Raw genomic sequence first — 23,549 nt, 5'->3', positions numbered from 1 at the left:
ATTCAGATTGGAAATAAGGTGTGACTTTTTGACAATTTTTGGCCATTAAATAATCAGACAATTTACCAAGGATCTTGGTGGATTCTCCATCAGTGACAATTTTAAAATCTAAGTTGGGTGATTTTTAAAAAAAATCTGTTCTAGGAATTATCTTGGGGAAGTTCGATGGCCTGTGTTATGTAGGAGGTGAGACTAGATGGTCACAATGGTCCCTTCTGACCTTGGAATCTATGAATTCAGTCTGGGCAAAAGAAATGAATGGGGCCAAATTCTGCTCTTGGGCAGAGATGTAGCTACCATGAAGTTAGCAGGATCTATTTTTGGTGCTGTTTACCACTTTCTTTAGAAAAAAAGAAGGAAGTATTGAAAACATTCTTGATATTCAGAACTACTTTTAAAAATGAGAATAATATGTTCTCACATCTTCAATTAAAAATAGACTTTTTTCCCAAGTAAAATCAAACATTTACTTTTCAGGTCTACGGCTTCTTGGTATAGGAAGAAACCAGTATATTGATCTAATGAACCAGTGCAGGTCATCAAAAGTAAGTTTTGTTCTTAATTTTCTTTCCGTGGGTCCTGCCTCTCCATGCCTGGCTCCATCTTGACAAAACTGTTCTAGATGGGGGTAGGATGCCATGTGCCTCTTTAGTAAAATTATGATTAATCAAACAATAATACACTAACATATGTATGTTTCTTCAAAGCTATTAAAATATCTTTGTTAATTGTAGTAAAAAGCAAAAAAAAATTAGAAAAAATAAAATTTCTGCAGCTTCGTGTTATCTTATTACTACTTATTAAGTGCTACATTTTGTCTAAGGCCCTCTCTAGACAAAGACAAGGGGCTAAATTCTCCTTTGACTAGTATAAATCTGAAGTAATTCCATTGGTATTGGTGGATTTATTCCATATTTATACTGGTATAATTGAGAGCAGAATTTTCTCTGGTGTGTGTCTCAAAAAGCTTATAATCAAAGTAGCTAATGTAAATTCTATTTAGTTTGTATACTACTCACGTTGTTTGAGGATGCAGTGTTGGGTCTGATCATTCAGCCCTTTTTTTGTGTATGATCAGTTTCAGTATGACATCAAGATTAATCTCATGATTGATGTCTGCATGATCTGGCCCTTTTACAAGCTCAGTTTACAATAATAATTTCCTTTTTAAGAATGTAATAAGTAATTCATAAGTGCTCTGTCTCCAGTTACAGCATTGCGCCTTTGGCCAAAGGATTGTGTATCCAAGTTAAAAGACAGGTTTCAGAGTAACAGCCGTGTTAGTCTGTATTCGTAAAAAGAAAAGGAGTACTTGTGGCACCTTAGAGACTAACCAGTTTATTTGAGCATGAGCTTTCGTGAGCTACAGCTCACTTCATCGGATGCATAGCATATCGTGGAAACTGCAGAAGACATTATATACACACAGAGACCATGAAACAAAACTTCCTCCCACCCCACTCTCCCGCTGGTAACAGCTTATCTAAAGTGATCATCAAGTAGGGCCATTTCCAATTAAAAGAGATTTAGTGTAGGCTGAGGGAAGCAAAAAGGTTAGGGGCCTGCTTTATAGATGTGAGAAGAGTAATCTTAACCATATCAGTACAACAGTACCCTCTAGCTGTTCTTTCATGAACTGAAGTTTATAGTAGCTTGTAGCTCATCTGGAACACAGTGTAATCGTTGTCTGTTGATAGAAATAAACAGAATACGTGTTCTTATGATGCACTGCTTATTAGTTTTGTAAAGTATTCTGCCTACAAAAACACTCCATTTGATATGTTGTATGCTATCCTGTATCTTCAGGCTCTGCTTTTTTGCTAATAAAATGCTAGTGTGCTTTTAATAGTTCAGGCCTGGACTTCATGCTAGCAGACTAGAGTACACACACAAATGGTTTGTTTTCATTTTCCCACTTTTATTTGGTTTGGGGTGGAGAGAATGTATTTAAAAAAAAAAAAAAAAAAGTCTGTATCCCTGTGTGCTATATTCATGTGCATTCTGTGACCTTAGGGGATTAGGAATAAAAATCAGCAGCTTTCCCACATCCCAAGGTATCCTGCAATGTTTGTTTAATGCCTAAGTATGAAGTACTTGGAGAGTAATCATTTACAAGTAGCTGTTTTTATGGTGTAAAGGAAACTGGAACATCTCTATTTGTAATCAATAACATTTAACATGTACAATCTCAAATGGACTGTACCACTGCAGAAATTTTTCAGAAGGAAAACTGCTCGTGATCTGCTACCAGTAAAGCCAGTGGAGATTGCCATAGAGGCCTGGTGGGTGGTGCAGGCTGGCTACATCACAGAGGATGACATTAAGGTATTGTGTGTTTAGCCAAATTTAGACATTGCTAATTACTGAGAAAATGGGGGAAGATTACAAATCTGTACTGTTTATCTCTTAATGTAGTAGAATCTCTTATGGAAATAGTGGCAAGGGTTTTTTTTTATTGGTATACTTTCTCTTTTCCTGTGAATTCTGACTTCTGGGTTATATGGTATGAGGAAACTTATTTCAGCATGAGTGCGAAAGACATTTTTCCCTGAAGGAATGTCCACAAACTGTATGATGCATATGTCTTAAGAAACAAAATGAATCAATTATATTATGTTGCTGGTTTCATTTAGATTATAAATTGTTCAAAGCAGGAATTGAGTGTTTGGATGGAATCTAGTACATTTCAGATACAGTTTATTTGTATTCCAAAATCCCATAACTGTAAAATGATTTAAATAGAGGTGTTGTATTTAGATCTGAAACTTAATCTGTTTTAGAACTGTTATAGTTAAATAAGTTGTATTGAAGATACACAACCCTACTTAAAGGTTGAGCACTGTATCATCAGTGAACTTTAAAATCTCTCTTTTAGTCTGAACTTCACTTGCTAAATCTTCAGCAAGCAGTAAACTAAATACAGATTCCAGAGGTGTGCGTAATCTTGTGATGAGGTTACTTCTGCAGAGATAAGAGTAACAAACTAGACAACTGTGGCAAGCTTAAATCTGTGGTTCATATACTGACTTCCTTGTGTAAAGATGCCTTTATTAGTTTTCACTGACTTAAAGCTGAAAACTTTTCATTCTGAGTGACTGTATGTAAAATGCGTAGACAGACCTTACTAGAAATTAACATGTTTTCTTTTACATAGATTTGTACCACATCTGAGAAATCTGTTATTGACAAGATAATTGATTCAGGTCCTCAACTTGCTGGATCACTAGACTACAATATAGTTCACAGTAAGTGTTTAACAAATGTGGCATTTCTTTCTACTGTAGAATTTATTGAGGAAAAATTTGAGGACCAGTATTTCAAATTAGGAATAAAAGGAAATAGGAGGCTGAAGCATTTAGTACAGCTAAGAGATGAAGGAAAATATTATGGAATAAAACAAGAGTGGAGGAAATCACCTATAAATAATGTTTTCTAAATAGTATAACACTGATTCTTAGCGGTATATATTTATTTTGGCAGCTGTCACTCTATTTCTATTTGAAATGATACAATGACTTTCCCACAGCGACATCTAAAAAGCTCATACTTATGCAATTTGTAGATATCAAGGTTGTGTTGACCCAAATGAGGGAGGGGGACATTATTTCAATTTGCTATTATTCATCAAATGTATACTATTTGGGGAGGGGAGAGCTTTTAAAATAGTAATTGATTCTGTTGTGAAGAGCACTATTAGATAGCAAACATGGGACTCTTTTAAGAATATTATGATCTGGTGGGGACAATCTCTTGTTGATTTCCCAAAGGTCTACCACTCTATTGCTGAGAACCTGTGTGTGTTTCCATTGTTTTTGAAGAAACAACAATATTTTGAGTCATGTCGTCATGCCAGCAGAGGGAGCCCAAGCTGACTAACAAACCCTCTTCCCTGAGCTGTCTGTACCTAAATCATTGGTGGCATTGATGCTGCTGATCTATACTGTATATTTCCCATAAGAAGAGCAGGAAGAAATTCAGTTTCAGAGTAGCAGCCGTGTTAGTCTGTGTTCGCAAAAAGAAAAGGAGTACTTGTGGCACCTTAGAGACTAACCAATTTATTTGAGCATAAGCTTTCGTGAGCTACAGCTCACTTCATCGGATGCATAAAAGTGGAAAATGCAGTGAGGATGTTTTTATACACCCAGATCATGAAAAAATGGGTGTTTATCACTTCAAAAGGTTTTCTCTCCGATGAAGTGAGCTGTATCCGATGAAGTGAGCTGTAGCTCACGAAAGCTTATGCTCAAATAAATTGGTTAGTCTCTAAGATGCCACAAGTCCTCCTTTTCTTTTTAAGAAATTCAGTGTTTGCTAAATGGAACAGGACAAAACCTGTAGAAAGAGTGAGGGAGATTAATTTCAAGCTTCTGAGTAGATGTAAGAACAGTAGAGGGTTTAAGAAAAGCAAAAACTATGAAAATGCTTGACAGCGACCCTACAAGGTATTTAGGGCTAAGTGCTGCCTGTACTTGATGAAAGAAAATGGTGCAAACTCAATGTACAAATAGCAGTGTGCCCAACGTGGGTGTGCAGAGGGATCGTGCCCTGTCTCATGGGTGGAAAAAGCAAATGTGGACCACCAGTGGGATGGGCTTTTAAGGGGACAAGTGTTTGGTTGGCCTAAAATCTGTTGTGTGTATGCTGCCATACACAGCAAGTGAGAGCCTACTCCAGCAATGAACATGGCACCTTGAGAAAGCAGTAAAAAGCATGCCACTTTGGGTTATGTCAGCTTGCCATGTGTCCTCCTGGCCTATGACAACAGGCTGTCTTGCATTACATGTGCTTAACAGCCTGTCTGGGTATGTGTTGCTCGCTACTCTGTGCAGGCTTGTCAGTGTGTACTCCATTATATATTGTGTGTGTCTTTATTTTTAGAAGGCAATGCAATTCCTAACATAAGCCAGGAGTCCAGTCTGAACTCAATTTAGTAAATCTGTATTATTAAATACGATGTACAGCTGCAACTCAAATCCCTACTGTGCTAAAATTGTATCTTATCAAGCTTGCTTGCCTAGTTGGCTGTTGACTTGGCAATTTACTTGTGAAAATTTCTACTGTTTCTCATAATATTTTCAGTGCTAAATAGTTAAGAGTAACTAAATGATTCTTGGAGGCGTTAACTTTTGAGGTAGTTAGCCTCAAATATCCTATCATGGGCTAAAGAAAACACTTGGATACAAGAATGAGTTAATTTTTAAATGTGTGTGTGTGTTTTTATTTGAGTGCTGATAGTGTCCTTTCTGCTATACTGAACAGGGAGTAGATAAGTTCTCTGGCCTAAGGTCAGAGATAAACAAAAGGCAATAAATCAGACACCTAATACATTGGGTGATCAAGGTTTGTGCTTTATTCGCTCATGATACAATTCTTAGAGTTAACGGTCAGGGTTCTCAAGTTATGCTGAAATGTGCTCTCTTGGTCTTCCCCTTTGAAATCCCTCTCCATAGTTAGGTTTATGCTGCACAATTAACCTGGGTGATTGGCACCAAGGCTGAGCACTCAGGTTATCTTAGTCTTGATGTGAATATCCCCACTACAAAGGCATACCTTCATTACTGTGACCTCACTATTTATTCATGCCTGTATATATTGGGGACACATGCCATGGCTGTCTGTACTGAGACTCTGTAGGACTGGTTCCCAGTCATTTGTGAGAGAACTTGTCTGTCCTTCAGGTGGGGGTGGATTGTGGGAAGGCATTGGAGGACTATCAGCATTCTAGTTAGTTAAGTCTGTGTGTTCAGTGTGGGTTACTGCCCAATTAAAAGTAGAGCCCAGCCTCTAACCCACACCCCCAGCCAGGAAAACCTGAGTCAGAGGTCTTTCTGTGTGGATAGTAGAGGGTAAACGCTAAAACTCAAGAGTCCAGATTAACTGTTGTGTAGCTATACCCCATGTTTCTGCAATAAACATAATTGCCTCAATTTCTGATCACCCTCCTTTCCACACCCTGTTACCTTCCTAATCCCTGTTTCTGAAGTAAATATATGGCTGGGAGTCAAATTGTACCTTGCCTTTGTGCTGTGAATAATTTAGGATTCTGCTTCAGTGTAATGTAGTTAATGTTCTGTTTAGTCTTCTGGTCTGTGCATAGCTGTATAATTGTGTGTCATTCGGGAGAGTTGGGTGGGAGACGTTAAACCTTCCTGAATTGTTTGAAAAAAAATTTAGCATCTACTAGTATCATTAATACTTGGGTAAACATCTTTGTAAAATGACATACCTTTTTTATTTTTAAAGGTTTATATAACAAAGGATTTATTTACCTTGATGTACCAATATCTGATGACAGTTGTATAGCAGGTGAGTGTATGTTTTAGCAGTAGTAGCTATGTTTTTTTTGGAAGAGATTCATTCCAGATAATTTAGGTTTCCTTTTTTTGGGTGTTGCTTGTCTTTTTCTATTAAAGTGACCTATTTAAACATAATACCAAGATGGATGAAAACTCTTCTTGTTTATTCAGTGGCTTTCCAACTTGCTGCTAAAAATTTGTCCTTTATCCTGATGCTAATATTTATTTATTTTCAACTAATATTTCTGTCTGAAATAATAAAGCTGCTTTTAACATATGTAGAGAGGAAGACATGTCCTTGAAGACATTTAAGTATAATTTAAACAATTGTCCTTGTTTTGTTGTATCTGCAGTTAACAAGGATACTACAAATGTAGAAACTTAACCATATTAAAAAAAAATCTGTCTAGAAGAGGGACCTTTTCCTTCTGATTCAGTTAATATTCATAGTACTGGTTGCTTATTCACTTCCATCGTTCGTGCCTCTGTCACCTCAAAATTTGATTACTCTAATGTGCTGTCCTTTAGGACCATGTGGAAACTTGAGCTTCTACAGAATGTGGCTGTCCACTGGATAAATGGGGCAACATTCAGGGAGCAATTACTATTATTTTGAGTGCTGCACTAGCTCTCAAGATATTTGGGATGGAATTTCAAGGACAAGGTTTAATTGTGTTTGGTTTAAGTGGTTTGGGAGCTGGTTACAGAGGGACCACCTCACACTGCTACAGTTTAGACCTGGCAAGACACTTAAGCTGCAGTTGGGTCTTCAACTCTTTACTTCTCTCCTTTTTCCACAACAGTCCAGACATATTAACCATTCAGACATGGTACAAAGCTAGTCTCTTTCATAGACCTTTTAAGTAGGCTGGGGGTTTTTACAGGTGGATGGGCTGGTGGCTGACTGCAGGATGATTTAGGTGGGGTCTTATGATACAGCTGGGCAGAATGGCTTTAGTTATTGTGGGAGAATATATCAACAGGAAATTTTTTGATTAGAAAGTTTCTGAATGAAAATATTTCATAGAATGATTTTAGATTTTTAACTGTGTTTAAGTTTTGGGAGGTGTGTGAAGTTGGAAAGGCACCAGAGAAACTGAAAGAATAAATCTGAACTTGGAGGGAAAATATTGTAAATTACCCCTGTCATAAATATAAAGGGAAGGGTAAACACCTTTAAAATCCCTCCTGGCCAGAGGAAAAACCCTTTCACCTGTAAAGGGTTAAGAAGCTAGGATAACCTTGCTGGCACCTGACCACAATGACCAGTGAGGAGACAAGATACTTTCAAAGCTGGAGTGGGGGAGAAACAAAGGGTCTGGGTCTGTCTGTGTGATGCTTTTGCCAGGAACAGAACAGGAATGGAGTCTTAGAACTTAGTAAGTAATCTAGCTAGATATGCGTTAGATTCTGTTTGTTTAAATGGCTGAGAAGATAAGCTGTGCTGAATGGAATGGATATTCCTGTCTTTGTGTCTTTTTGTAACTTAAGGTTTTGCCTAGAGGGATTCTCTATGTTTTGAATCTAATTACCCTGTAAGGTATTTACCATCCTGATTTTACAGAGGTGTTTCTTTTTACTTTTTCTTCTATTAAAATTCTTCTTTTAAGAAACTGAATGCTTTTTCATTGTTCTTAAGATCCAAGGGTTTGGGTCTGTGGTCACCTATGCAAATTGGTGAGGATTTTTATCAAAGCTTCCCCAGGAAGGGGGGTGCAAGGTTTTGGTGAGGATTTTTGGGGAAAAGACGTTTCCAAACGGGCTCTTTCCTAATAAAATAAAACCGGTTAGACGTTTGGTGGTGGCAGCGAAAGTCCAAGGGCAAAAGGTAAAATAGTTTGTACCTTGGGGAAGTTTTAACCTAAGCTGGTAAAAGTAAGCTTAGGAGGTTTTCATGCAGGTCCCCACATCTGTACCCTAGAGTTCAGAGTGGGGAAGAAACCTTGACAACCCCATAGTCTGAACTAGAATAAAATTTAGTTTGGTTATTTTAAAAAAATCTTTCAGCTTTTAAGCAGTCAAAATACTCTGAAAACTTACATCTCTTAAACCATAGTATTAAAAATAATTCTTCCTTCCAGTGCCTCCACTTGAAGGTTTTGTAATGAACAGAGTGCAAGGTGATTACTTTGAAACTCTTCTCTACAAGATATTTGTTTCAATAGATGAACACACTAATGTGGCAGAGGTAAGTAATGCTTAGTTTGTTTCTGCATCAGGGAGGTGGGGGAAACTGGAAGGGCCAGTAAAACAGGCTGGTGAAGTACCTGAAAGGCAGATAGGGAGAAATGCATTTCCTGTTGTCAGTGTCCATCTCCACAGCCATATGACTGTATGTAGCTTTCCAGAGATGAGTCTAGGGATAAGAGATTTGAAACAATATTCAGTGCTTTATGGAATGTGCTAGTTGCTTTTTTTTTTAAATATTAAGAAGTACACAATTTTTTTTCATAAATAGCACTACAATTCCCCTGGCAAAAAGAGCAGTGCACAGGAACAACATGGGGTGGGAGTTTTAGCGAACGATCCTTGCAGATAGTTAATATCCATAGTACTGGTTGCTTATTTACTTTGTTGTCTCTACTTAGAGGTGCATTTTTACTTGAAAAGTGATTGCAAAAAGGCATTGTGGGGTTCCTGAGGTCAAGCTGCGTTCTTCAATCTTTTGTAATAAAGATTCTGCAGGCCAAATTATGTCCTTAGTTCAGGGCACATACAGCTCCATTGCCTTAAGTGGGTTTGCCCAGGGGTAACTGATAGATTAAACCTGTGATTGGAATTTAGTTGATGATGCACAAGAAAAAATAGAACCCAGCTTCCCGCTCTCATAGTTGAATTGATTCTGTTGTGTTAACAGGAGTAAAAAGTAGTACATTTTTATCTTTGTCACCAAAGTGAATGAATGGGACAATGAAAGCACAGGGAATAGATTTTGTGAGTAAGTGTCACTTTTACACGGTTACTTCTCAAAACAGAATCAGGTCGTAAGACTAGGCTTGATTCTCCAATGCCCTCTGTACTCATTGACTGGGTATAGTGGGTGTAGAATGCTTAAATCAATCAATTGAAATGTTAGCATTTTACATCCACTTTGCATGTAATCTACACTGCTGTAAATTACTGCACAAGGAGTGTAACAGTGGAGTATTTGATCCTGAATCTCTTGCTGCTCAAGAAAGGGAGTATTGGACTGAGGTTTCAGCATTTCTTCTCCTTTCTCTTAACCACTTGTGAAATGACAATAGATTGTACAACTTGTACTAGAAAAGGTGTTCTTGGCTAGTAGCAAATGAGTCCTGGAATCACTTATCAATTATTCTTATTTTGTCTCTTATCTGTTTCCTATTTTTCAGCTTGCAAATGTTCTAGAGATAGACTTATCACTGGTGAAGGTATGTCTGAATAGTACATCCAAAGCATCTAATTGTCCAAAGTGAAAATCCTCCAATGTTTTACTACATGGCTTCTTAAATAGATACAAAAACTACATTATGAAACTTAGCAGTTTTTGATTGATCTCTTGTGTGTCTTTGTCTCTTCAGAATGCTGTGTCCATGTATTGTCGATTGGGTTTTGCTCACAAAAAAGGGCAAGTAATGAATCTGGAAAATCTTCATTCATCATGGAGGAACATTCCGTCTATAAATCGACTGAAGTAGGTATCTTGCCATGTTTCTTGAGCTACTTTAAAAGTATAGTTTTGACTACAGAGGTGGGACATTCTAAATTCTACCCTTGAGTCTGGCATTGTGATTCCTTTGTGGTCCTGACAATAATTTAATTATCTTCCTTCATTTTCTATATATAAAATGAGAATAACATATGTGTAGCTCTTGGGTATATGTGAGGGTTATTGGTGGTAAAATTTGCTCATAGATGCTCCAAATAATACTTTAAATGTTGGCATTTTGGTTTTGAAACACAGACTGTGTACTTGCTTTAATGTCTTATGGCTGTGAATTTGTAATTATTCTGTATTTTGATTTGTGTCTTTAGGAATTTTAAGATTATTTCCTGATTTTTAAAAACTAAAAGTTGCTGTTTTTATTGTAGTACCATGACAGCCTTTCTCAGTGCAGCTGTTGGTGTGTATACTTTTAATTGGCGGTGCATTTCTGTGGTTGGCAAGACAGCTTGCAGTACTTGGGCATTCTGGCAATCCTGTGGGCCCTTGTTTTGTTCTTAAACTTAAATGTCTGGTAATGATTTTTAAAAAAAAGAGAAATAAAACCTGTTTGAATTTTTTTGTAGTCAGCAGTTGGAGGATTCAGATGTCTTGCTGAGGGATAGTTTGAAATAGTCTTTCTACATTGGTGTGAAATGTTTTATCTGGCTTTGATAGGACTTGCAGTGGTTTTCATAATCTGCCACTGAGCATGCGTGAAGTACCATGAGATTAGCAGGCAGAGCTGCTGCCATGGTGCTACAGTGATAATAGATACAGACTTTGTTAATAGGAGTACTTTGGATCCGCAAAAGATGCTGCTTTCATGGGAAAGTGGGGAAAACAGGACTCCTGTACAGGAAGCTTGTTCATCAGCTACAGATACTGACACCAACAGTCAAGATGATCCAGGTTAGCACCCATATTAAATTGATACATTAGAATCAATTGGTTAATGTTTGTAAAATGCCTTGAGGTTATAAATGCTAATTATTCATAGACCCAACCAGAATATGTAGAGAGAGGCAGATTGTGGAAATACTTCTAACATCAAATCCATTGAGTTATTTTCTCACTTTTTATTCTTGTTGCATCTCCCCACCTCAAAAAAGTGCTGTTTTAACCAGTCTGCATTATGAATGTTAGTAGAATTCTTCCTGAATGAAAATAAAATTACTGCAAAATTAAATTTTAAATTTGATGAGTTATATAGTATTGCAGTAATGGCGAGGAAATATGTATAAGACTCAGTATGGCATAGTGTGGGCTTTATGCTTTATTTGTTCATACGTAGATCTAGTTTTATGATTTTAAGGCTTGCTTAAGGAAAATGTCTTTATTCTTAAATAAAACAAATAAGTTTACAAATTCTTTCTTTGTTTTATAGCTGACACAGCCAGCGTGAGCAGCTTGAGTCTGTCTAGTGGACACACAAAGCGTATTGCCTTCCTGTTTGATTCAACTCTCACTGCCTTTCTAATGATGGGGAATCTTTCACCTGTATGTCAGATTGTTCAGTTTGTCTATGTGAAGATCAAATGTGTAGAAAACATTTTAAGTCTTGGCTTTTAGCATAATGCAGCTCTGATGATTTTAGGACCTTTTGTATCAATTGCTTAGCAACTTTAATGATAATTTGTTTAAGTAAATTTTGTCTTTATTTTACAAAAATATATATGTTAAATCTCCCACTCACAGAGATAAGAATCTGTGACAGATAAAAAATCTTATATACAATATATTTGGATCATATTGTTGCAGAACTTGAAAAGTCATGCGGTAACTATGTTTGAAGTTGGAAAATTATCAGATGAATCTCTGGACAGTTTTCTTTTGGAACTTGAAAAGGTAACCCTCTTGTATACAGTCTAAAGTTTTTCAGAGCTTAAGATGTTTCTCTGTGTGTGTGTGTGTGTGTGTGTGTGTGTGTTTTACACTATCAGTATTTGATATGTATTTTTGGTCTTGTGCTTTTGCTTTTAGGAGCTTCTTGTTACCCCTCTTTGTACATAATAATATTGGTAGGAACACATGCGTGCGAATATTCGATCCTCAGTTTTTTATGTCCCATTAAAATGGAGACTGTCCTATATGTCTGTGCCAGTAATGACTTTTTTTAAGACGACATTATCAGAAGTGCATGTATAAAAGTGCAGTCACTAAGTGAAGATATGAAAATACACTAAACCTCACAAACCCTCATGTGCATACGTCTGTAGATATATGTTCACACAACCACTAACTTCTGTGCTAGCATTGGCTTTTTGTTTGCTGGATTTGGGTATCTTTAAATGTGCATACTTTTGCATTCACACGCCTTTGAAAACTTGGTCATTAAGGACTGGAATTTGCAGGCCATAATTTTCCGGACCTGTGTTTTTTTTATTTAATTTTTTTAAACCTTTAGATCTTATATCTACCATAATTTTAAACAAACCAACCAATTTCTTAAGATGACTATACAGTTGTATACTTGTAGATTTTTTTTCTGTAATTGCTATGACTTTATTATGGCATCCTTTCACAGAAGCCCCTTCAGTGGTCTGTTATATTGAACAATGATGATTCAGTACAACTGAAGTTGTTGGATATATATTTTTGGATTCCTCTCCTTCCCCTAATTTTAATGTCTTACTAATATACTTAACATTACAGTATTTGACAGCTTTGTCAGCTTTCATTTAACGTGATGGTTGCTATGGATCATTCTTGCTGAAAAACTGGAAGGCAATTGCACCTTTTAAATGCTGACTGTAGAATGTTTGTAATAACTTCTTAATCTCGTATTTGTGGAACTGGTATTTACAGAAACAGTATACAACGTGTACACCTTTACATGATTTTTTGTTTAGGTTCAAAGCACAGGTGAAGGGGAGGCACAGAGATACTTTGACCATGCACTTACTCTGAGAAACACAATACTGTTTTTGCGGCATAACAAGGACCTAGTGGCACAAGCTGCACAACCTGAACAACCAAATAATGGTATAGTGAAAGTTACTGTTTTGGGAAAACTGTCCAGTCTCTTGGAGTTATGTTTGTTTATCTATCGTGTGTTCTCTTTAAAAAGAGTTTTCTCATTAAGTGCCCTTTCTGAATGGGATGCTTTCCTGAAATTGGGCCTTTCAGTCCACTGCTGCCTGTGTTGAGCCTCCAGTGATCCATCCTTGTCACATCTGACACATCAGTCACTTACATGGCAGTAGGACTGGTGTTCGAAGCACTAGATTGATTTCACTGCAAGACCAAGGACAAACTGGGCTGGTGTGGGAGGGAGCTGGTTCCAAACCACACACATTCAAGGATAGTAAAGGAGGAATATTTCTGCATGACTAAATGTACTAAGTGGAGATATTTCAAAGGCACAGAGGGGAGTTAGGCAAAACTCTCATTGTGCACGCGCGCGCACACACACACACACACACACACAAATGAATGCCTAGTTGTCCTTTATGCCTGTGAAAATCCCCCTCCCCTCAAAAAAATTCCAAACATGCTTCACTGCAAAAATCCATCATCAAGATGAACCCCCAAAACTTTTTTCTTGCTGCTAGTTCAGCTATCTCTATGGGCCTGAAATATACCCCAAAATTACAATTCTGTGATGACAAAATCTATCAATAAGGTTGATTTTTTTGGTTTTGTTTTAACAAATAAGAGCTTGATCTTGCAAGGTGCTAAGCACTCTCCATGCTAATCATAGTTGGGATATTTAGGTGCTCAGCACCTCACAGGATAAATTAAGGGAGAATTTGGAAGGCAGAATCATACTATTCAGTTGTATTGCTCTGTTCTATAGAGAGAATTGTTTGGAAGCAAGTGAACTAAGTACTGCTCTGCTATCTTGAATCAATGGTATTTCACCAGATTTACACCAATATACTGAGCCCAAGTATCTGTTATAGTGTGGTATAATGGCAGATAATAGAAAAAGTGTAATATGATTTGGTAGCAGACATTTAGTTCTTCTTTGAGTGATTGGAGATGTGTATTCCACTCAGGTGTGTATGTGTGTGTGCACCTAGCACTCCGAAGTCAGAGAACTTTGCGTAGTGGTACCCATAGGGGCAGAATTTGCATCCTGTGGCCGTTAGCCCCATCCCCTGGCTATTTAAGGGTAGCACCACCCAACCCCCTCCATTCTTTCTCACTGCCTGCAACTAGAGTTGGAGGATTTCATGTGGTATTTCCCACATGCTGTTTCTTATCTCAGTCTTTTGAGTTTTTGTTATAAATAGTTAACTAGTATTAGCTAAGAATAGTTAGATTAACTTGTCATCCTGAATGGATGCTGTCACCAGGATTCAAACACTGTCCAGTACGTGGGTTGGCTATTCCCAATAGTGATCCCCACATGTGGTGTTTATTGTGGCTAGGAGAAAGGTACATTAGAGAAAGGTTCTCCATCTGCAAGTCTCTTAAAAAAAGAATGCAGGTGGCAATGGACTTGAGACTCAGGCAGCACTTGAGTGTAGACCACGAGGCCCACTTTGGTACAAGGGACCTCCACAGATCGTCTGGCCTCTCAAACAACTTCAGAGCTAGAGCGAGCTTATGTTCCTCAGCTAGACTCTGATTCCTCTCGCAGGAGGAAGACAGATCATTCTCCTTCTTTGGGTCCTCCGAGAAAAAGGTCTCACAAAATGGACGGCAGCTACTTCAGAGCTGTCATCATTCTCTTCCAGGAGGAGTGTGGACTGATCTACCAGGATGTGAGACGGAGCTGGGCTATCTGCTCTGTTACCAAGGCAGCATCAGTTCAACACTGTACTGTTGACTCCAATGCCGTCCATGAGATGCTGGTACTGACAATGTCAGCATCGACTTTTTCCCTGCTACTAGAATACCAGGCAGTGTCAGACTTGCTTTGCCTCTCTCTGTTCCTTGTTCTCCAATTACTCAGGAGCATTCAGTAGCCCAGAAACCATTGATATGGGCAGTGCTGCCTGGTGTGATGCCAAAGACATCCCAATTGCCGGCATTGCCTAACACTCACAGTGGACAATTGAGCACTGCTTTCTTATCAGTACTGAGTGGTCCGTTGGAACTGTTGCCATCTGTGGCACCAATGATGACTGTGGTACAGACCATATCTTTAGAATGAATACTGACCCTGTCGTCTGTGCTATCTTCAGTGTTAGTACCAAATGGGAATGTGATATCGTGGCCAAGCCTCAAGGTGCTGACTTCTTTTCTTACCTCCGATGCTGATACAGCCAGCATATTGGGTCTCAGATGAGGCGTGATGTTTGTTCACCCCATGCAGGATGGCTCCTGTGTTACCTTCTGTTACTTTGAAGGTTCATCAAGCTCAGGGACATCTTCCCCCTCTCCCTCATCCTTGAGACACACTTCTAGGAGATGGTGAAGAACTCCTGTGGACCACGATTGGTACCAGGATTTGCACTGTTCCTACATTAGAGATGGGCTCTTGTCTAGTGCATACTGGCCATCAGTGCCAAATCCCTATACCCAGTAGCTCTGTGGGATGTTCCACATTCAGTAAAGTCCTGGTCTTTGACTCACTCCAGGGTTAGGTTGCCCAACCAACCTGTAGTATCATCTGCTCAGCTGCCTATATTGCAGACTCAAATGGAGGCAGCTTCCTTGGAGCAGGTTCAGTCTGAACCACTCATACAGGAGCATGTATTACTGCAGAAGGTTCCAGTGGCTCCACTTCTATCGTCACCCTCATCACTGGATGACTCCATGGTACTGGAGTCTTCTTCCCAGTGCCTGAAGATTTTAAGCTCCATTAGGAGCTTCTCAGATGAATGGCTTCAGCTATGGGTATTCAAGTGGAGTTTGTGCAAGAAAATACACCCAACTTGACATTATTCAGTCCTTGGCACAAGTAGTGTAGTTCCCTTTACATGAAGCATTATTAGAACCTGCCAAGACTTTTTGGAATACCCCAGCTTCCTTGCCTTCTACAGCAAAACATGTGGACAAGTGTTATGTTCCCATGCAGGTGTTTGAGTGTGTTCAATCTCATCCTGCCCCTAACTCTGTTCTTGTAACAGCAGAGATACAAATCCACACCCAAGGATGAAGAGGCTGAGAGGATGAATCTCCTGGGGAGAAAATTTGTTAGCCTCCTCCTTGCAAATGCGCATTGCAAATCACCAGCCACTGCTGTCAGAATATGATTTTGTGAATTCTGAGTGTGTAGCAAAATGCAAAAAGCCTTTGGTGGTCATATTTTGTTCTCGGACAGAACAGATGAGACTTTGCATTCACTGAAGGACTCGTGTGTGTTGGGGATTTATACCCAAACCAAAGGGTATTTTACTGGTTAGCACCAGCAATACCTGTCCCAGTGGTATTTCTGGCAGACAGCATGTCGGGCCAGACAGAAGGACCATCCTAGAAAGGGGAATAAGTCATACAGGAGAAGACCACCTGGGTCTAACTTTTAATCAGCCAGTCTGTCCTCCTTCAACTTTTGGCAAGCAGCAGTTTTGACTGTCAGATCAAGAGCAGCATTCCAGTTGTGAACTTGCAGCTGTTCGGGGATGGCCTTTCTCACTTCCACAGTGCTTGGGAAGCTATGACCACAGACAAATGGGTCTTCAGCACTGTGGGATCAGGTTATGCCATTCAATTTCTCTCCATTTTCCACATTGTGCCCCCTCCTCCACCCTATCCCTTTTCATGGACCCCTCTCACAAGTCACTGCATCTCCAGCAGCTGTGGACTCTGCAGGATTTGGGGGCCATAGAAGAAGTCCCTCTACAATATCAGGGGAAAAGATTCTACTCGCAGTATTTCCTGAGACCTATTCTTGATCTTAGGGGTCTCAACAGGTGCATCAAGTACATGAGATTCCACATGATTACCCTATCTACTATCCTCCCCCAAATGACTAGTTTGATGCCCTAGATGTTGAAGATGACTATTTCAGTGTGGCTGTTTCTGAGATTTGTAGTGGCAGGGGCAGCATTATCAAGACATGGTTCTTTCCCGTAGCTCCTTGAGTTTTTACCAAATGCATGGCTGTAGTAGTAACACATCCCAGGAGAAGAGGAATACGTGTGATTCCCTCCCTGCACAATTGGTTGCTGAGGGGCAAGTCCAGAGACCAATTGCTCAGCTATGTCCGGTTCACTCTGCATCTTTTTAGTCATCTAGGTCTAATAATAAATAAAGCAAAATCAACTTTAGTACCACACAAAACTTAGTTCATTGGGGCCCTACTGGATTGTACGAGTGCAAGGGTATTCCTGCCAGGGGAACGATTTCAGATAATTGTTGTTTCTGTCTGTCCCTCCAAGTTTACCCTTCTGCCATAATTTGGGTATGCCTGAAGTTACTGGATCTTATGGCCATGTGTACTTACATGGTCTAGGATACGAGACTACATCTTCGTCAACCTCAGGTTTGGCTTAAGCTGGTGTATCACCCACATTTTTAGTAGTTGGACACCCTGGTGCGAGTGCTGCCACCCATCCTGCAGTCCATCAAGTGGTGGAGGAACCAAATCAGTGTTTGCAGAGGTGTTTCCTTCATCTGTTCTCCACGGATCATAACATTAGTGATCCCTCTGCCATAGGTTGGGGAACATATCTGGAGATTTTGAAAGTTCAGGGAGTGTGGACAGATAGGAATATTTCCTTCCTATCAACATCCTGTAGCACTGAGCCATTTACAATGCAGGCTGGGCCTTTCGGTCACACATCAGACACAGAGGTTCATATACTCACTGACAATACCACCGTGGTGTACTATGTGAACAAACAAGGGTCCTCACTCCAACCAGCTTTGTCAGAAGGTAGTAAAGTTTTGGCATTTTGCATCAGGGAGAACAACATACCCACAGCAGCTCACCTACTGGGGGTGAGGAATTGCTAATGTGATCACCTCAGCAAAGTGTTTTCTCAGAATCATGAGTTGTCTCTGAAGAACAGTGTGTTAAGGTCCGTCTTCGGAGCATGGGGCATTCCAACTATCAACCTGTTTGCAACAAAAGACCACAAGAAGTGCCCATTAGTTTTGCTCCCAGGTGGGCCTCAGTCCAAGATCCTTGACAGATTCCTTCCACCTGAATTGGGGATTGGCACTCATGTATGCCTTTCCTTGGGATTTCTGTCATCACACAGGTTGTTTTCAAACTGAAGTTGGATCATGCTAGACTGATTCTCATTGCACCAGCTTGGCCAAGGCAGTGCTGGTTCTCTGATTTCCTCTGATTCCCTCAACTGCTCATATCTCTTTATCCTGACCTACTGATCATTGTCAGATTTGGCATCCAATATTGAACAGCCTGCTCCTCGCGGTGTGGATGCTGCACGGTTTGATGAAGAGAAGGAATGATATTTGGAAGCGGTTTGACAAGTGTGGCTTAAGAGTAGAAAGCCATCTTCTAGGGCTACTATTTGGCCAAGTGGAAATGATTTTCAGTTTGATTGCTAGCTCGGGGAGTTCAGCTGCTACTGGCCTATATTCAGGACATTTTGAAGTACCTGCTATGCCTTCAATCATTTGGTCTTTCTATCAGTTCATTGAGGGTTCACTTAGCAATGATCTCAGCATTTTTCATCTGCCCATCCAAGGGAAGTCAGTTTTTATGAACTCCATGGTAATGGGATTTCTGAGAAGAGTCAGTCATCTCCACCCACATGTGAAAGGGCCAATTCCCTTGTGGTACCATAATGTATGTTTAGCTGCCCTGATGGGGCCTCTGTTTGAGCCTCTGGTAGCCTTTTCTCAGTCCCTTTCTGTGCCAGAAGGCAGCTTTCCTTGTTGCAATAACATCTACAAGGAGAAGAAGTAAGCTGCAGGGTTTATTACTGGAGCCCTCGTATACATGGTTTTTCAAAGACTAAGTGTGGCTGGGGCCACATCCAAAATTTTTGTCAAATTATTTCACAGCTTCACCTTAACCAAGTGATTTACTTACCAGTGTTCTTTCCTAAACTGCATTCAAATGCACATGAACAATGACTTCACATGTTGGATGTGAGACAGTACTTGGCATTTTACCTAGAGAGGACAGCCTTTTCGGACATTTCCTTGACTTTTTATTTCCTGTGCGGATTGAATGAAGGGTCAGGTGGTTTCTGTGCAGATAATTTCCAGATGGATAACTTCCTGCATTACTACAGCTTATGAAGTAGATCAGTCTGCATCCCCACAGACATTATGGACTCATTTGACGAGAGCCCAAGTGTTATCGATTGCATTTTTCAGCAATGTTTCAATATTGGACATTTGTCAGGCTGTGATATGGGTTCTGTACGTACTTTTACCAAACGTTGTTTAGTTACCACAGCATCTCTGTCAGATACAAACTTTGTGAAGACAGTGCTACAATCATTATTTAAATAGACTTCAAGTCCCACATCTGATTATTGCTTGTGAGTTGCCTGAGTAGAATACACAACTACAACCACTGACATAAAAAATGACTACTTATCAGTTCTGTAATTGCTGTTCTTTGAGATGTATTTCAGACTTGTATTTCACAACCCACCCTCCTTTCCCTCTGCATCGAAGTCTCCGCTCTTGACATTCGGTGGGATGGAACTGTGGGGGCTCAGTTGCTGGGGAGGGGCTAATGGCCATAGGGCACAAGTACCACCTTTATGGGTACAGCTAGGCAAAGTTCTTCGGCTTTGGTGCATTGGGCACGCACTCGCATCTGAGTGGAATACATGTCTGCACCCACACTTTGAAGAACAGATAACCATTTTTCTTTAATATTAGATATTGACTCTTGTAATTCACTGAGTAGGAAACTCTTCTTCATATGGTCAAGTAGGCAGTGAGGTATAAGTTATGCTTCTCTGTCAGAGACCAAGTTCAGGCATAGATTTGAAATACTGCTTTGTAGTAGTACATCAGTATGACAGGGTATCCTTGAATACTTCCAGGATTCCAGGTGCTAGATGTAATCCTTTGCTGGCCAGAACATTGGCATTGGCCACCTCCATAGCGCTGAGTAAAAAGCAACATAGCAGCTAGTTTTTTATGTATTCCATTTTCTCTGACCTATGTTTTTGCTCCTGAGTAAGCAGACTAGATGCCAATTTAACTTTATATTTTAATGGTTTGTTATAAAACATCTAGAACATAGTCACAAATACCTGTTTAAGATACTGAGTTAGCTTAAACAGTCAAAAGCCAAGCTGCTTAATGTTAAAAGTTCAACTCTGAAAAACCGGCCTGTAAAAATAATGTATCTCTGTATTCTAGTGACAGACTAGACTCTTCTACTTTCAGCCTGAAGAACCAACACATCTCGGGGAAAGAACTGGATTCTTTTCTAATTCATATGTTGTTAGAATTGTTACTGGTTGTGTATGTTCCTTTTCTAGCTGTATTCAAAGTGTCTTTTGATGCTTTTTAATGTAGGTTTTCCTTTGGATCTCTTACGATGTGAGAGTTTGCTGGGCTTGGATCCTGCAACCTGCAGTAGAGTTCTAAACAAAAACTACACACTACTTGTCTCCATGGCGCCGCTCACCAATGAAATTCGACCCATCAGCAGCTGTACCCCCCAGGTGAAAATCCACTTTGAAAGGAATCTGAGTCTGTGATATTATTGCACTTCATTTTTGAAATAATACTTTTAACATAAAAGCAGTTTTCTTTGGATCTTTTTCATAGAAACTACCTTCATTAGAATTTTTTGCTCTAAATGATTTGCACATAAAACCGTATTATTATATTACAATTGTTTCATGAAAATCAGAGTTTAGTGAGGTATAACGTGCATATTTATTAAGCTGAATTTATTTACTAAATGTCTGCGTGGTAATTATCTCTCTAGTTAAAAAATTCTGTGACAGATGTTCCTTTATATATATATTTAATGTTTTGAATTCATGTTCTTAGAACTCCCTTACTGTGAGCCCTTTGGAAATAAAGTCTTCTACTCTCTTATCAGTTTTCAGAGTAGCAGCCGTGTTAGTCTGTATCTGCAAAAAGAACAGGAGTACTTTTGGCACCTTAGAGACTAACAAATTTATTTGAGCATAAGCTTTCGTGGGCTACAGCCCACTTCATCGGATGCATAGAATGGAACATATATAGTAAGAAGATTATATTTATAAATAAAAAATGCCAGGAAACAAAATAGATATTTTGCATCCTCTAGAAGAGATACTACTACACTACCCTGTACTCATGTTGAGTAGCACATAGTAAGATACTGTGCCATAACAATAAGGGTGGTGTAATAAAGCCCTTAATTTATTCCCTAAAGTAGCTCTCTATTCTGGCTGTCCCCTTTATCCCCGCCTCCCAGGCGTGCATGGCCCTTCTGCATGAGCCCCAGCGACCTGGAGCTGATGGCACGAGCTCTTTTAAAAAAGAAAAGAAAAGAAAAAGGGACACTGCTTCGCCTCCCTTGACGCATACCCGCACCTCCCTTGGGAGGCCCACCCCATAGTTTGAGAAGTGCTGGCTTAGAGCATCTTCATTAAAGCGCTACAGTGTTTTAAGTGTTGACTTGCCATCACATGATACATTCTGTCAATGTTTTCCAAATGCTGGGGCATGTCCCCCTGGGGGTGTCTGAAGAACTAAGTGTGGGGGGAGGCTGTAAGAAGATTTCTGATGTGTTCTCCAGGTTGTCAGCTTTCATTAAAAATAAATAACTAAAATAATCCTGAATGGTAAATGAATTAAGATGTATACCCCATTCACAACATATGCCAGGGCTGTGGGAGAAGGGAAGCCATAGGCTTAATTTTCCAGAAGGGGGATCAGCTTTCAATAATTTAGGAAAATGCATTATATAATCATCTGTGAAGCTACTGTAACTTGCTTTCTGAGTTTTACTTAGTGTATTACTTAGCTTCACGTATCAGACCTCTGCAGTGAACGTTAGAATAGCAAAACATACCGTGCGGTATAAATTAAAAGGGTAAGTAATGTCGTTAACTTGGTAACCAAATTCTATAAGACAGCCAGCTTGTTTACAGCATTGTGTTTGAGCAAGTGTCTAATCGGTGTGTATGTACTGTACCTTTAGCAAACTTTAACAAATCTAGCTTTCAAGCAAGAGTGTCCTTCCCATCTTCTGTTATACCCAGGGAATGAAGGGACAGCTGAGTTGGAATCTTAAAACTTGGATTCACCATGTAATAGTGAGGTGTTGTAGCTGCTGGCCATGAGGCCAGTCTCATCTGCTTGTAAGGGTTACTATTTAAGTGTACCAAACTCTAGTAAAATAACAAAGTTCTGCCGTTTTTTCTTAACCTATAATTGTACTTGTAATAGTTGCAATTCAAATGATGCTTTTGCATTTTTTGATGGATCTTTCTTCAGCATATTGGACCAGCTATACCAGAAATTAGCTCAGTTTGGTTCAAATTGTATATTTACCATATTACTGGTCAAGGACCACCATCCCTATTGCTGTCTAAAGGGACAAGGCTTAGAAAACTTCCAGATATTTTTCAGGTATGTTTATATGCTTTTTTTCTTCTTTTTTCTCTCAAATGGAACCTGAATTTTGTCCCAGCGAAGGAACTGTTCATTGCTTCTGTTGCTGTTTGTATCAGTGTTGTTCCAGCAAACTTGACGCTACTTTCCCTAGCTTTAATTTAATGAATCATACTGCAGATCCTCTTAGTCTGAAGTAAACACTTTAGGTGGTGGTGGTTGTTCAGGAGTACTATCTGGACACATAGGAGGGTGCTGTAGCAGAAGACTTATGAGGAGCAAGCATATCTTTGCTGGGAAAGATTTAGGCTTCTACTCCAGAGTGCAAGGATTCTACCTTAGAGAATCAGATCTTCTCTCTTCTCCCTTCATCCCCCAAACAAAACAAAAAATAAAAATCTCTCACATGCGTGCGTCTCTCAGAGTCTGAGAAGATTCTTAAGACTATCACCTTTATTCTGGAGACTGTTCGGGTCCTAGAACAGAGATTTTTTTTGAAGCACCTGGAGATGTCTTCTGCAATTAGGATGACTGTATTCATACTGCTTTGGATTGATTAAAGAAGGTATGGCAGTTTTCTCCTACCATTTTGTCCGTGTCAAAGATGTTAAATGGAAAACACGATCCTGGTGGTGGAAGTTGCAATGGCCAAGGCAAACTTGGCTGAATTAAAATTATAGCATCTCCTCCTGGTCAAATATCAATTTAAACTGAGGTACAGGACTCTATATTCGTCATGTCTCCCTTTCCAAAGAGAATTGAGACATTTAAGAAACTGGCCTTGTGAGTGAGTGGAGATAGACAGAGAGATGCATGCATCCTTTGATGTAGCTACAGTAGCAACAGTTTCTGGCATCAGTGTTTGTAGACATCAGGAATGAAAACACAGAGATCTTGTTTTGCTCTATCTCCCTCATTTTATATTCCTATTTTTTGTTGTAAAATTGGCATGGGGAAAAGTCATGTCTCAAAAATAAAGTACTAAAAGGTCAGGTGAGTGTGGATACCCAGTCCACAAAGAGGTTCTATAATACTAACAAACTGGATCTTGAGTCTAGCTGTGAGGCCTAACCCAAAGCTTCAATACTTCACAAATGTGTGGTGTGAATTTTTTTTTAATATTTTTAAAAGCGCTCTATGTAGTTGCCTTGTAAATTTCCTTATAGAATCAGATTTGAGGTTTGCTGACATAGCGGATT

General features: G+C 39.3%; 1 protein-coding gene across 3 annotated transcripts in view; it reads left to right on the top strand.

Moving 5' to 3' along the window:
- The window catches only part of FAM91A1 (family with sequence similarity 91 member A1), a 55,360-nt gene that overhangs the window by 11,626 nt on the left and 20,185 nt on the right, over positions 1–23,549 (top strand). For 2 of the 3 annotated variants that reach the window (XM_037892036.2, XM_037892038.2), the window contains 13 exons: positions 478–545; positions 2,212–2,325; positions 3,155–3,245; positions 6,244–6,306; positions 8,378–8,484; positions 9,650–9,688; positions 9,839–9,951; positions 10,754–10,872; positions 11,348–11,460; positions 11,722–11,808; positions 12,813–12,945; positions 20,314–20,462; positions 22,234–22,368. In XM_037892036.2, coding sequence (XP_037747964.1) covers positions 478–545; positions 2,212–2,325; positions 3,155–3,245; positions 6,244–6,306; positions 8,378–8,484; positions 9,650–9,688; positions 9,839–9,951; positions 10,754–10,872; positions 11,348–11,460; positions 11,722–11,808; positions 12,813–12,945; positions 20,314–20,462; positions 22,234–22,368 — 1,331 coding nt within the window. The remainder of the gene's footprint in view (positions 1–477; positions 546–2,211; positions 2,326–3,154; positions 3,246–6,243; positions 6,307–8,377; positions 8,485–9,649; positions 9,689–9,838; positions 9,952–10,753; positions 10,873–11,347; positions 11,461–11,721; positions 11,809–12,812; positions 12,946–20,313; positions 20,463–22,233; positions 22,369–23,549) is intronic. The other variant, XM_037892037.2, reaches the window with a different exon arrangement.

Source organism: Chelonia mydas, chromosome 2, assembly GCF_015237465.2.
Source record: "Chelonia mydas isolate rCheMyd1 chromosome 2, rCheMyd1.pri.v2, whole genome shotgun sequence".
In the NCBI taxonomy this organism is placed as follows: Eukaryota; Metazoa; Chordata; order Testudines; family Cheloniidae; genus Chelonia; species Chelonia mydas.
This window is presented reverse-complemented; position numbering and strand designations above follow the sequence as displayed.